Source organism: Haematobia irritans, chromosome 4 (genome assembly GCF_050003625.1).
Source record: "Haematobia irritans isolate KBUSLIRL chromosome 4, ASM5000362v1, whole genome shotgun sequence".
NCBI lineage: Eukaryota > Metazoa > Arthropoda > Insecta > Diptera > Muscidae > Haematobia > Haematobia irritans.
This window is the reverse complement of record NC_134400.1, coordinates 150,002,428-150,017,168: the sequence shown is the minus strand read 5'-3', so window position 1 is coordinate 150,017,168 and position 14,741 is coordinate 150,002,428. Positions and strand designations below refer to the sequence as shown.

The following is a 14,741-nucleotide window of genomic DNA, read 5'->3' as shown; positions in this document are numbered from 1 at the left end:
AAGTAACACCCTTTCTTTGTACACTTTGTGGTTTTCATTAAATCATTGCACATGGATAGTTGTAAATACAGTGAAAAAATGTGAATAATAAACAAAAGTACTTACATTAACAAAATTTTCGCGTTTGATGTCGTCAATTTCATCACGCTTTGAAATTCGTCGTTTCCAGTCATCTTCACCGCTTTTTTGTAAAGCAGCCAAACGATCAGCTATAGAGCCGGTCTTGGAGATGGTGATTGTGCGTTGATCCGGACCCATGATCTGCAAGAAAGGAAGATATATGGCTAGATCTCAGAAGTTTCACAGCTAAACTATAAGAAACGCAAGAAATAGATAAGTGGCTAAAGCTAGGTTGAAAAGAAGATCCACGTTTCCCTGTCTCATGTCGGCTTGTTGTTCGCTCTAACTTGTTTTTCGTCATACTCTTCAGGAACTTTGTTTCCTTAACGAATTCCCTAATTTTTTTCCACTCCCTGTTTCTAAGCAAGGCCAGGTCCCGAGACACCTCTTCGCCGATACGGTTAACCCTTTGGGAGCCACCGTGGTGCAATGGTTAGCGTGCCCGCCTTGCATACACATGGTAGTGGGTTCGATTCCTGCTTCGACCGAACACCAAAAAGTTTTTCAGCGGTGGATTATCCCACCTCAGTAATGCTGGTGATATTTCTGAGGGTTTCAAAGCTTCTCTAAGTGGTTTCACTGCAATGTGGAACGCCGTTCGAACTCGGCTATAAAAAGGAGGTCCCTTGTCATTGAGCTTAACATGGAATCGGGCAGCACTCAGTGATAAGAGAGAAGTTCACCAATGTGGTATCACAATGGACTGAATAGTCTAAGTGAGCCTGATACATAGGGCTGCCACCTAACCTAACCTACGGTTAACTCTTTGCCTATTAAAGGCAGAGGGCAATAGCAGATTTCTCAGTCCTCTCTTTAGTATGGTACTTCCAATTGCGTTTCCTGTCTAATGCTACTCCTAAATACTTTATTTTATTAGACACTGGTATAGTTTTGCCCCTTGGAAATTTTAGTCCTTCTAACGTATAGGCATAATTTTGTCTTCACGGAATTAATATTCAGGCGCCTGGGCCTTGCCCAGTCATATACCACCCTTAGGTCCCGTTCTGCCCTCCTGCGAAATCTGTTAGGACCTGTTCCCTGCGTAAAAGACGGGTTCAAATCACGGTTGCCACTCATGCCAAGAATAATTTACCAAAAATTAAAGAAAATTTCGTTAAAATTATTTTTACTTCTATAGAAAATTTTGTCAAAATGTTTACTTCTATAGCAAATTTTGTCTATTGAAAAATTTGTCAAATTTTTATTTCTTTAGAAAATTTTGTTAAATCATAATTATATTTCTATGGAAAATGTTGTCAAATTTTTATTTCTAAAAGTTTTCATTCGTTTTGTTTTGTTATTGTTGGTTTTGTTCTTTAATCATTGTTGTTGTTTTTTTTTTTTTATTTCAGCTTAAAACCATGCATTGCATTGACTAAACTACAAGTGTAGATTAACCAACAGAGGAAAATAATGTTTGTTAAATTTATTTGGGCAAAGCCCTATAGACTGCAAGATGGTTGGATGGATGCACGTTTCGGAATTACCACATTCCTCATCAGCATCCTCTACTTGCGGGAAAAATGCAGTTGGCTGCACTCAAATCGATGATTTGACGGTGGCAAAAGGAAAAAGAGATATGTTTGTACAAATTTATTTCGGCATAAGCCGGCTATCATATAAAACCATTTTTCGGAAGGTTCAAGTGTGGTTCATTGTTGGGTTTAATGAACTGCCTGAATTTATTCTGATAATTGGTTGATAGTTTTGCTGCAAGTAGAGGATGCTGATGAGGAATGTGGTAATTCCGAAACGTGCGTCCATCCAACCATCTTGCAATTTATAGGGCTTTGCCCAACTAAATTTGACAAACATTCTTTTCGTCTGTTGGTTAAGCTACTCTTGTAGTTTAGTCAATGCATGGTTTTAAGCTGAAATAAAAAAAAAAACAACAAAAATGTCTAAAAATTTTGTCAACATTGTATTTAAAAAAAGTTTTTTCAAAATTTTATTTCTATAGAAAATTTTTTCTTTAGCATATTTCGTCAAAATTTTTACTTCTTTAGAAAATTTTGTCAAAATTTTTTTTCTATAGAACATTTTGTCAACATTTTATTTCTATAAACATTTTCTTAAAATTTTATTTCTATAGAAAATGTTGTCAAAATTTTATTTCTGTAGAAAATTTTGTCAAAATTTTATTTCTACAGAAAATTTTGTCAAAATGTCATTTCTGTAGAAAATATTGTCACAATTGTAACGTCTATAGAAAATTTTGCCAAAATTTTTAATCTATAAACAATTTTGTCAAAATTTTTACTTCTAGAGAAAATTTTGTCAAAATTTTATTTCTGTAGAAATGTTGTCAAAATTTTATTACTATAGAAAATGTTGTCGAAATTGTATTGCTATGGGAAATTTTGTCAAATTTTTATTTCTATTGATAATTTTGTTAAGATTTTATTTTTATAGAAAATTTTGTTAAAATTTTTACTTCAATAGAAAATTTTGTAAACTTTTTACTTTTATAGAAAACATTTGTCAACATTATTACTTCTATAGAAAATTTTGTCAACATTTTTTTTCTATAGAAAATTTTGTCAAAATTTTGTTCTATAAAAAATTTTGTCAACATTTTTTCAATGTTTTATTTCTATAGAAAAATCCTCTTAGATGGAGAGGAATATTTTGCAAAATCTACCAAAACCTGAAAAGTTCTACGAATCTACCAAACAATAAAAAACAATTTTTGCAGAATTCTACCAACTGTGGCAACAGTGGTTCAAATCCCACCTTAGCTAGAATTCTTAGTAGGTCGTGTATAGTTGTTGCGACAGTATATCTGTGGAGTTCCCAGCTCTACATTAGCCATTGTAGTCGCATTATGTGATCCACAGCTTATCACAGCTTTCTATTCCTTAGCACATGTGCTATCCAATCTTTTAATGATCCGGTAACCGCAAACTAGTGTAAGGATAATGTTGTTGAAAACTCCCTCTATGTCAATACATACAGCTCAATGGTATGTGCCAGCATATGTAGGGCTATCCCAACTGATCGCCCCTTTACATATACGTGCTATTTATACCTTATCACTTTGCCCGAAATTTCGCTTTTTATGATGATTTTATGATTTGTCTTAACCAGGAATGATGTATGCGTCTGTATGCGTTTGGATTTGCATGACTCGCTTCTACAGGTTTGGGTATGAAGACTACCCTAACGTCTTGCCAGGATTTTGGAGTGTATGCGAATCTATGTATGTCGTATAAATTTCGTCTATGTGGGCTCTATATAGTCCAGTTCGTTTTGAATGTCCCATCACGTCCAGGCCACTTAAATGGTAAAAAGTTTTTCATTTCATTTGTAATGGCAATGTCCTGATTGTCCTCGCCTTCTGTTTGTAGCAGTGTCTCCTCCCGATGTTAATTTGTTATTAAAAACAAAATGTATTATGTATTTTTTTTTGGACAAATTAGATTAAGAAATGGTTAATATAACCATTGAAAAGAAAACGCAAGATATAAATCTATACACGCCTAGACTGTACATGTTTCGGTTCGGGCGAATGAATCTTTCCACAGCCTTTAGTATAGATCTGGCTGGGATAGATAACTCAATTTTGGGCCCTTTATGCTAACTCCTTATGGAGAAAACATTTGGGAATTTTCCTCTTACAAATTGAATCATCTTTTTATACCCACCACCATAGGATGGGGGGTATATTAACTTTGTCATTCCGTTTGTAACACATCGAAATATTGCTCTAAGACCCCATAAAGTATATATATTCTGGGTCGTGGTGAAATTCTGAGTCGATCTGAGCATGTCCGTCCGTCCGTCCGTCCGTCCGTCCGTCCGTCTGTTGAAATCACGCTAACTTCCGAACGAAACAAGCTATCGACTTGAAACTTGGCACAAGTAATTGTTATTGATGTAGGTCGGATGGTATTGCAAATGGGTCATATCGGTCCACTTTTACGTATAGCCCCCATATAAACGGACCCCAAAATTTGGCTTGCGAGGCCTCTAAGAGAAGCAAATTTCATCCGATCCGGCTGAAATTTGGTACATGGTGTTAGTATATGGTCTCTAACAACCATGCAAAAATTGGTCCACATCGGTCCATAATTATATATAGCCCCCATATAAACCGATCCCCCGATTTGGCTTGCGAGGCCTCTAAGAGAAGCAAATTTCATCCGATCCGGCTGAAATTTGGTACATTGTGTCAGTATATGGTCTCTAACAACCATGCAAAAATTGGTACACATCGGTCCATAATTATATATAGCCCCCATATAAACCGATCCCCCGATTTGGCTTGCGAGGCCTCTAAGAGAAGCAAATTTCATCCGATCCGGTTGAAATTTGGTACATGGTGTAAGTATATGGTCTCTAACAACCATGCAAAAATTGGTCGACATCGGTCCATAATTATATATAGACCCCATATAAACCGATCCCCCGATTTGGCTTGCGAGGCCTCTAAGAGAAGCAAATTTCATCCGATCCGTCTGAAATTTGGTACATGGTGTAAGTATATGGTCTCTAACAACCATGCAAAAATTGGTCCACATCGGCCCATAGTTATATATAGCCCCCATATAAGCCGATCCCCCGATTTGGCTTGCGAGGCCTCTAAGAGAAGCAAATTTCATCCGATCCGGCTGAACTTTGGTACGTGATGTTAGTATATGGTCTCTAACAACCATGCAAAAATTGGTCCACATCGGTTCATAATTATATATAGCCCCCATATAAACCGATCACCAGAATTTACCTCCGGAACCTCTTGGAAGACCAAAATTCATCTGATTCAGTTGAAATTTGGTACGTGGTGTTAATATATGGCCTCAAACTCCCATGCAAAAATTGGCCGATATCGGTCCATAATTATATATAGGCCCTATATAAACCGATCCCCAGATTTGACTTCCAGAGCACCTTGGAAGAGCAAAATTCTTCCCATTCGGTTGGAATTTGGTACGTGATGTTAGTATATGGTATCCAACAACCATGCAGGAATTGGTTCCTATCAGTCCATAATTATATATAGCTCCCATATAAACCGATCCCCAGATTTGACCTCCGGTGCCTTTTGGAGAAGCAAAATTCATCCGATCTGCTTGAAATTTGGTACGTGGTGGTAGTATATGATATTTAACAACCATGCCAAAAGTGGTCCATATCAGTCCATAATCGTATAATCCGAGTGAGTTGAAATTTGGTATATTATGCTAGTATATGGTCGTTAACAACCATGCTTAACTAGGTCCATATCGGTCTATAGTTATATATGACCCTCAGATAAATCGATCCCCAATCACACAAAAATTGGTCAATATCAAGTTCATAATTGTATATGGCCCCCATATAAGCGACCCCCATATTTCAATTCTGGCTCTCTACGTACAAAAAGTCCATATCGATTCGTAATTATTTGTAGACTTACATAACTTTTTTGTCTAATATATACCACGTATGGACTAAATCACAACTTAGAAAACGATGTTAAGAAGTTTTAAGATACCACAACCCAAGTAATTCGATTGTGGATGATAGTCTGTCGTAGAAGTTTCTACGCAATCCATGGTGGTGGGTACATAAGATTTGGCCTGGCCGAACTTGCGGCCGTATATACTTGTTTTTTTTTTGTTTTGATAAATGATCGGATTTTCTTCAACTTTTTTTACACTAATAAATTTTCTTCGATTTTTTTAGACTAATAAATTAATGTTTCTTCACGCTCAAGGCTTTTTGAGTAACTTCATTTTTCCTAATAGTTTTTGTGTGTAGAACGAACATTTTGTTTGGTCTAAATTGTTGTTCCTCAGAAAATAAAACTCAGTGTAGGTTTAAATGGCAATAACAATTGGACATTCTTATCCCATACTTACTTGTGTTGAACTTCGTCTTAGACCACCTTGTAAAAAGGCTGGTAATGCTGTTGGTTGTCTCGCAAAGTCTTGCTGACTCTCTTGGCTCGTTTGGGGATCCTGTTGCGTTTGGAACTGCTGTAATGAAGGCGGCTGTGGGAGTAACGAAGAGGATGAATTTAACGAATCTGATTGTGTAGCATTTCCGATTGGACCGACATGACGTAATTTTATAGCACCAGTCAAAGGAGGCAATTGCGGTCCAATGCCAATGGCAACACCACCGGGAGGAGGAGGAACAACAATCGATGAATGACTTTTGCTTTTAGCTATGAGATTTCTAAAATAAGAGAATAAAAAGAAACTTTCGTTAGGATTGAATTGAAACTACGAAGATATATAAGAAGATACGAAAATATAAAAAATACTGTTGAAAAGTCGACTTTTGACGTCTTTGGACATTTTAATGAATTGTCTGCATAAAATAATCGCCATTACTATTCTTTGTTTTCGTTAAAAGTCGATTTGTCGATTTTGGTCGATTCGATTTTAGTTAACATAGCATAAAAGATTGCCTAATCGATTGTATTTGATTTTCTTAAAAATTAAAAGTAGAAGTTCGAAGGACATTTCGACTCTTTTTTTCAATCGTCGTTTTTGAAAATGAGGTCAAACCGAGTAATCGGAAAATGTAATGTAGCACTTTTTACGACGAATATTCATCAACACGTCTAAAGTCTACTTTTCCATAATCGCAAAAAAATTATAAAGGTCTAAATTAAATTTCAAATTTCTGAAAAGTCGAAAAATCTACAATTTTTTTGCGAATTTACTGACCTATGCAAAATTTCCTTTTTTTTATATTTTCGAAAAGTCATCTTCAGTACAATCAGAAAATCGACTTTTACAAAAGTCGATTAAACAAAGGAGACTTTTTGTGAAGTTTAGAAAAATCGACTAAATCCTTTTATTTTTCTACTTGCCCAACCTTGGAAAAAAAACTCTACATGCAATTTGACAAAATACAACTATTCTATCCAAAAATACGGCCAAAAATATTTCCAGTATAGGTATCATTGTGAAACTTCGGCCACAGCTTATCTTATCTTATCTTATCAGCTTATCTCAGAAATTGATTGATGACGTTTTGGTATAGCCCCCTATATAGACCCATCTCCCGACTTTACTTCTTGGCCTTCTAGAAACTGCACTTTCTATCCGATTTGACTAAGAAACAGTGTTGCTACACTTTTTGACAAAGTTCTAACTTTGATTTTTTAGTTTTGGCCAATGGGATCGACCACTGTGCGTGGGTGTCCACTTCTGAGATGTTTCACTGTATTTCATGAATTTTCCACAAATTTGCAATTATAAAATTCATAAATTGTTTGAACAAATTTCATTAGTTAAAAAACTGGTTTTGAATAACAACGAATGAATACATAATAATTAAGACACAGAAAAATATGTACTTTTACTTAATATTTATGCAAAATGCTCCCAGACACACACACACTAAAAACTTCAAGTATTTTCTGATATATCGGGTAAAGTTTCATACATTTTATGAAAAAAAAACGAACTTCTTAAAAAATTCATAATTTAATCGCAAGAATTTACAAAAACATTAGGTTAACCATATTATGTTAAAGTTCATTTATTTTATGGAAAAATCATAAATGTATAAAAATTTACAAATTCATATACAAAGTGATTTTAACTTTTTTTTTTTGCTTTTGCACATAATTTTTTCCCGCAAATTTCATTATTTCTATATAAATCGAATGCATTGACGTATTGTATGCAGGGTTGGCCTGTCACAAACTGTGACTTTTGCGACATACATTTGCGACGGTATAATACGTATGTCGCAAAAGTCGTAAACCTACTGTAGAAAACCAAATTTTGAATAGAAGAAATCCTGAACATTTTTTAATTTAGTTTGACAGCTTTCGCTGTGAGTTTCTGCAGAAATTTGTGAAAGTTTTCCCATGGTCAAGCCTATTTTCTTAGGTGGTATCGAAATTTCCATTGGTGAGTGTGCAAAATACCTTGGGGTTATATTAGACAGGAGACTGAACTTAAAGCTAAGAAAGGACGAGAAAATCCACGGTTACCCTGTACTCGTGCAAAAGCCAATAGGGAAAATGTGGGGACTAAAACCGAAAATTGTGAATATTCCTAAGAAATGGAACTTCTGCGCACATACCATCGTCTCGCATTCGCTGCCTAGCTGACGCGACTAAAGTATTTTCAGTTTGCGATTTTTTTTTTACTTTTTCTACATTTACGACGCGTATGTGACGTTTACGACGTTTACAACTTTACGACAGTCGCAAACCTAAAAAAGTTTGATACAGACCATCTCTGATTGTATGACCTTTAACAATTCGTCTTTATGAGCTATTTGTTTGGTCCATTAATTGAGTTTGTATCGTGTTCATCCACAAATGCAAATACTGATGGTCATCAGTATGCTCCACCATACTAGTGGACGATAAGTGTGTTTGGGTCATGCAACTAAGATCATTCGTTTTAAACTTTAAATCGTGACTATGCACTTCACAATTTAATGAGATTTGTTTTTCATCTAATATTTGAATTTTCTCTCGTTTGTTACATTCAAGTTTTGTTATCACTAGTATGGCGCTACATAGGAATAGTGTTGCCTATTAATTCTAAAACTTTTACTTCGAATAAAAGAATATATTAAAAAATGAAAATAATTTTTTAACAGAAGAATGGAAAATATGTATACTTTGAAAATTATGTACATGGTTGTTTATATGTATTGCAGCCAACTTTAGGTTGCTTTCATTTCTAAACCGCTCATTTGACACATGACATATTTATTCAACTGGCAGTTCATTTTATAATTTACAAGCTTACAAACGCATTTGATCTATTGCATTCAAAAACAAGTAAGTAAAGTAGAAAGTCAGGCGGGGCCGACTATATCATACCCTAAACCACCCCTACTGAATTAGTAAACATTGTTATAAACCGCATTACCACATTTAAGAACATTAAGGGCTACATGTTTAAGGGAGTTTTATCACAATCTGAACAGAACTGTCTGATATTAGGAGCTATAGTTGATCCTGAACCTAAAGAGTTAGTATGCCACTAATATTGAGTCCATTATTAAAAAGTATATACGGCCGTAAGTTCGGCCAGGCCGAATCTTATGTACCCTCCACCATGGATTGCATAGAAACTTGTACTAAAGACTGCACCCAGAGAAGGAATATGATCACCTCAAACATGTTTTAAGAGCAAAATGTTATTTTTGGGTGGTTTTCGCAACCATGTTATTTTCTCGGAAATCATGTATCTGATTTCGGCAAGCAGGTTATATTTGACGAGAAAATAATATTTTAGTGGCAAACATGTTACATGGTCACCATACAAAAATAACATTTTGCCCTTGAAACATGGTTGAGGTGATCATATTCTTTCTCTGCGTGTGTCATCCACAATCGAATTAATTGGGTTGCGGTAAAACTTGCCGATGGAAAGGTATCTTAAAACTTCTTAGCACTGTCTTTCTAATATTAATTTAGTCCATACGGTGTATATATATGAAACCAAAAAAAAGGCCGATTAAATTAATTCAGTTTGACAAAATTTTCTATACACTGAAAAAAAAAGTGAACTGTTTTATAGGAAGAATGAACTACCTCGCACGAAAATTGATATACATTTTACTCCACATTTTGAGATTTGCACAAATCGTTGTTAAAACCAGGAAAATTTAATGCCATATTGTACTTTTTAACTGCAGTTCACGAAATTACATCCTCTCATAGAAGAAAAAATTAACTAAAAGTAAAGAAGAAAATCATTGGCTCCAAATCATCACCATTTTAACCATTCTAACTATTTTTGGGAATCGTTCATTCTTACTATTTTTGGGAATCGTGCGAAAATCTTCGTTTACTTTGGTTCATATTGAACTTATATGTACGGTCATTGCACTTTATAGCCACGTTTAGTTCATACATTTTTTGAGGCATACTTAAAAAATGTAAGATTTCATTAAGCTGTAGAAAATTTCGAAAAAAATAATAAAATTTAACTACTAGCAAATAATTTTTATTCCAAAAAAATAAGTTAAATTTAGCGTTAATTTAACTACGGAAATAAAATTTTGACAAAATTTTCTATAGAAATAAAATTTTGACAAAATTTTCTATGGAAATAAAATCTTGACAAAATTTTGTATAGAAATAAAACTTTGGTAGATGATTTTTGTGGATCGGCTATATATAACTATAGACCGATATGGACAAATTTTGGCATGGTTGTTAGCGGCCATATACTAGCGCAATTTCAATACGTACCAAATTTTAACCGGGATGGATTTTTTTTGCTCCTCCATGAGGCTCCAGAGATCACATTTGGGGATCGGTTTATATAGGGGCTACATATAATTATGGACCGATATGGACCAATTCCTGCATGGTTGTTAGAGACCATATACTAACACCACGTACCAAATTTCAACCGAATCGGATTAAATTTGCTCTTCCAAGAGGTTCCGGAGATCACATTTGGGGATCGGTTTATACAGGGGCTACATATAATTATGGACCGATATGGACCAATTCCTGCATGGTTGTTAGAGACCATATACTAACACCACGTACCAAATTTCAACCGAATCGGATGAATTTTGATCATCCATGAGGCTCCGGAGTTCAAATCTCCGGTTTAAATAGGGGCTACATATAATTATGGACTGATATGGACCAATTCCTGCATGGTTGTTAGAGACCATATACTAACACCACGTCCAAAATTTCAACCGAATCGGATTTATTTTACTTATCCATGAGGCTCGGGAGGTCAAATCTTCGGTTTATATGGGGGCTATATATAATTATGGACCGATGTGGACCAATTTTTGGATGGTTGTTAGAGATCGTATCCCAGCAAAAAAATTTGGAAGTTCTTCCATAGGCACAACTTTAATAGCACTTCCAGAAGATGTACTCCCAATGATGTTCTTTATTTTAACTACACAGGAAGTTCTTTTCATTCAATTTTTTATAAAATGCTTTTTTAATATTTTAATGGGTAATTTTAATTTTTTTTGTTTCAAATTGGTTAAAAACAGTTTAAGAATTCATGAAATGGTACAAATTACAAATGTGCACCAATTTTTGCATGGTTGTTAGGGACCATATACTAACACCATGTACCAAATTTTAACCGGATCTCCTCCAAATTCAACAGCGTTCGTCCTTGTGTAAAAAGAACGCCATATACCAAATTTTATAAAAATCTGTTAATAATTGCGACCGGAATCCTGCGAACAACAAATACATGGACAGACTGACGGATGAACACCAAGGGCTAGATCGACTTAGGAGGTGATTCTGAGTCGATAGGTATATATTTTATGGGGTCTAAAATCAATATTTCTCATAGGCACATTTTTTTTTTGCAGATCAAAGATATTAACCCTGACCACTATGTGGTTAAATGGAAAATTTTCGTTGGTTCAATTTTAATGCAAGTTTCATTGTGTGTGTGTAATAGCTTTATGTTTGACTGGAAAATCACAAGTGGCTCTCGTTAGATCCCTCCAGCATTTAAATATGAAAACATCTTTTGTTGTTTCAATGATTGATATCGCGATACTGGCAGTGTTGCATAGCGTCCAAAAAAAAAAATGGGCGAAACAACAACAACAAAGGGAAGGCCAGATTTGATCGATATTCATGTCGCTGCTAGTGAGTTGAACATCCCAGCACAAAAAACCCAGCAAAAAAAGCGTCGCCCAAAAAGTAGTGAACATTTTCTTTTTGGATCCGGAAGTAGTGCAAAATTGGCGCAGAAGCGATGAATTTAACGTGGGCTTGTCATAGGACGGAAGTCCACCATTTCAACAGCCGTCGCACTGAATTTGCATCACTTCTTACGCTGTGATACGAATTCAGTGTTTTGGATGTGAATTAAAAAATGTTGTCATATTTTGTCAAATAAAATTTTTTTATAATTATTTTATGATTTCTAAAGCATTCTAACGCTTGGGTAAAACGTTTGAATTAAAATATTTCGAAAAATTCGAAATATTTCTTGAATGGATTTAGAATTTTTTTTGGACAAATTTTCAATAATTTGTACCATTTTATTAATGCTTACCATTTTGAAACGAAAAAATTTAATTTACCCATTACAAATAAGAAAAAAGCGAGTTATAAATAATTGAATTAAATGAACTTCCTGTGTAGTTAAAATAAAGAACATTTTTGGGAGTACATCTTTTGGAAGTGCTTTTAAAGCTGTGCCTTTGGAAGAGCTTCCAAACTTTTTTGCTGGGATTGTTTAAAGTTGTTCCAAAGGCACAACTTTAAAGGCACTTCTAAAAATGTCTTCTCATAGAGGTTCTTTATTTTAGCTACACAGGAAGTTCTTTTACTTTCATTTTTCATAACTTGCTTTATTCTAATTTGTAATGGGTAATTTTAACTTTTTTTTGTTTCAAATACGTTAAAAATAGAGTAAGAATTAATAATAATACAAATTACATATTTTTTTTCGAAAAAAATGCTAAATATTATTTTGTAATATGCATAAGTAAAACTTTAATTACATGAACGAAAAACTAACTAATTTTAATTTTAAATGAATGAAAAACTAACTAATTTAATGAACGAAAAAACTAACTAATTTTAAACTAACAGGTTGGCTGATAAGTCCCTGGTCTGACACATAGATGGCATCGCTAGTTTTAAATGCATATTAGTTTTATATAGTACCAACCTTCAAATGATTCGTGTCAAAATTTGACGTCTGTAAGTCAATTAGTTTGTGAGATAGAGCGTCTTTTGTGAAGCGACTTTTGTTATTGTGAAAAAAATGGGAAAAAAGGAATTTCGTGTTTTGATAAAATACTGTTTTCTGAAGGGAAAAAATACGGTGGAAGCAAAAACTTGGCTTGATAATGAGTTTCCGGACTCTGCCCCAGGGAAATCAACAATTCAAGCGTGGTGAAATGAGCACGGAGGACGGTGAACGCAGTGGACGCCCGAAAGAGGTGGTTAGCGACGAAAACATCAAAAAAAATCCACAAAATGATTTTGAATGACCGTAAAATGAAGTTGATCGAGATAGCAGAGGCCTTAATATCTTTAAAGGAACGTGTTGGTCATATTATTCATCAATATTTGGATATGCGGAAGCTCTGTGCAAAATGGGTGCCGCGCGAGCTCACATTTGACCAAAAACAACAACGTGTTGATGATTCTGAGCGGTGTTTGCAGTTGTTAACTCGTAATACACCCGAGTTTTTCCGTCGATATGTGACAATGGATGAAACATGGTTCCATCACTACACTCCTGAGTCCAATCGACAGTCGGCTGAGTAGACAGCGACCGGTGAACCGTCTCCGAAGCGTGGAAAGACTCAAAAGTCCGCTGGCAAAGTAATGGCCTCTGTTTTTTGGGATGCGCATGGAATAATTTTTATCGATTATCTTGAGAAGGGAAAAGCCATCAACAGTGACTATTATATGGCGTTATTGGAGCTTTTGAAGGTCGAAATCGCGGCAAAACGGCCCCATATTAAGAAGAAAAAAGTGTTGTTCCACCAAGACAACGCACCGTGTCACAAATCATTGAGAACGATGGCAAAAATTCATGAATTGGGCTTTGAATTGCTTCCCCACCCACCGTATTCTCCAGATCTGGCCCCCAGCGACTTTTTCTTGTTCTCAGACCTAAAAAGGATGCTCGCAGGGAAAAAAATTGGCTGCAATGAAGAGGTGATCGCCGAAACTGAGGCCTATTTTGAGGCAAAACCGAAGGAGTACTACCAAAATGGTATCAAAAAATTAGAAGGTCGTTATAATCGTTGTATCGCTCTTGAAGGGAACTATGTTGAATAATAAAAACGAATTTTGACAAAAAAAAATGTGTTTTTCTTTGTTAGACCGGGGCCAACCTGTTATTTCTGGGTTCCTTTTCTTGAAAAGTGAACCAAGTGTGATTACCGTGTAAACATTGAGGGATCTAATTATTTATGATTAGATCTCAAAATTGGCCACTTTAGATCTAAGTAGATTTACCTAGATATGATGAAACAGAATTAGATATAATTATATATATAATTTCACATATGACGAAATCTAACATCAGAGCCAACTATATATAGGGATAGATATAATCATATCTAAGACACTAGATCTAGGCCAATATTGTGATCTTATCAGATCTAATTCCATAGTAATTCGATATAGTTAGATCTTACAATTTTTCGGATCTACTCATATCTAGTTGTATCAAATTAGATCTCCCAATTTTTACTCGGGTAACTAAATTGAAGTTCACAACTTGTAATAAATTACGACCTACAACTTTTTCATCGCTCGGCGAGTTTGCATTAAATTAAATTTATTTAACTTACCAAGTAAATATTATAAAATTCCAAAGTATGTAATTGTTCCAATTCAATTTATATATTTTTCCAATATTATTGTTCATTTATTTTTTTTTTAACCACACTGTGCATGTATAAAGTCATGCATTCCCTATATGCCACCTCTCACTGAATGTTTAATATTACAATGCATGTATATTATATGAGAACAAGTATTACCACTTTTTTGTAGAGTTTTTAATTAGAACTCTAGACATAAATCTTGTGACATTTTTAGAAAAGCTTGCAACATCACATAAATAAAAGATATACTCGTATATTGCTTCTTTATTCTGAAGAACATTGTAACAAACAAATAAATCACATTCAATGTTTTTAAAACAGTTAATAAATCACTTAAACTTCTTATAGGGTAT

The 14,741-nt window shown here is 34.6% G+C and overlaps 1 protein-coding gene across 18 annotated transcripts in view; it reads right to left on the bottom strand.

Annotated features, from left to right (window-relative positions):
• The window catches only part of Svil (Supervillin), a 1,072,938-nt gene that overhangs the window by 116,457 nt on the left and 941,740 nt on the right, over positions 1-14,741 (bottom strand). For all 18 annotated transcript variants that reach the window (XM_075304572.1, XM_075304568.1, XM_075304567.1 and 15 more), the window contains 2 exons: positions 5,961-6,279; positions 106-261 (listed from right to left, as the gene is read on the bottom strand). In XM_075304572.1, the coding sequence (XP_075160687.1) occupies positions 106-261; positions 5,961-6,279 (475 nt within the window). The remainder of the gene's footprint in view (positions 1-105; positions 262-5,960; positions 6,280-14,741) is intronic.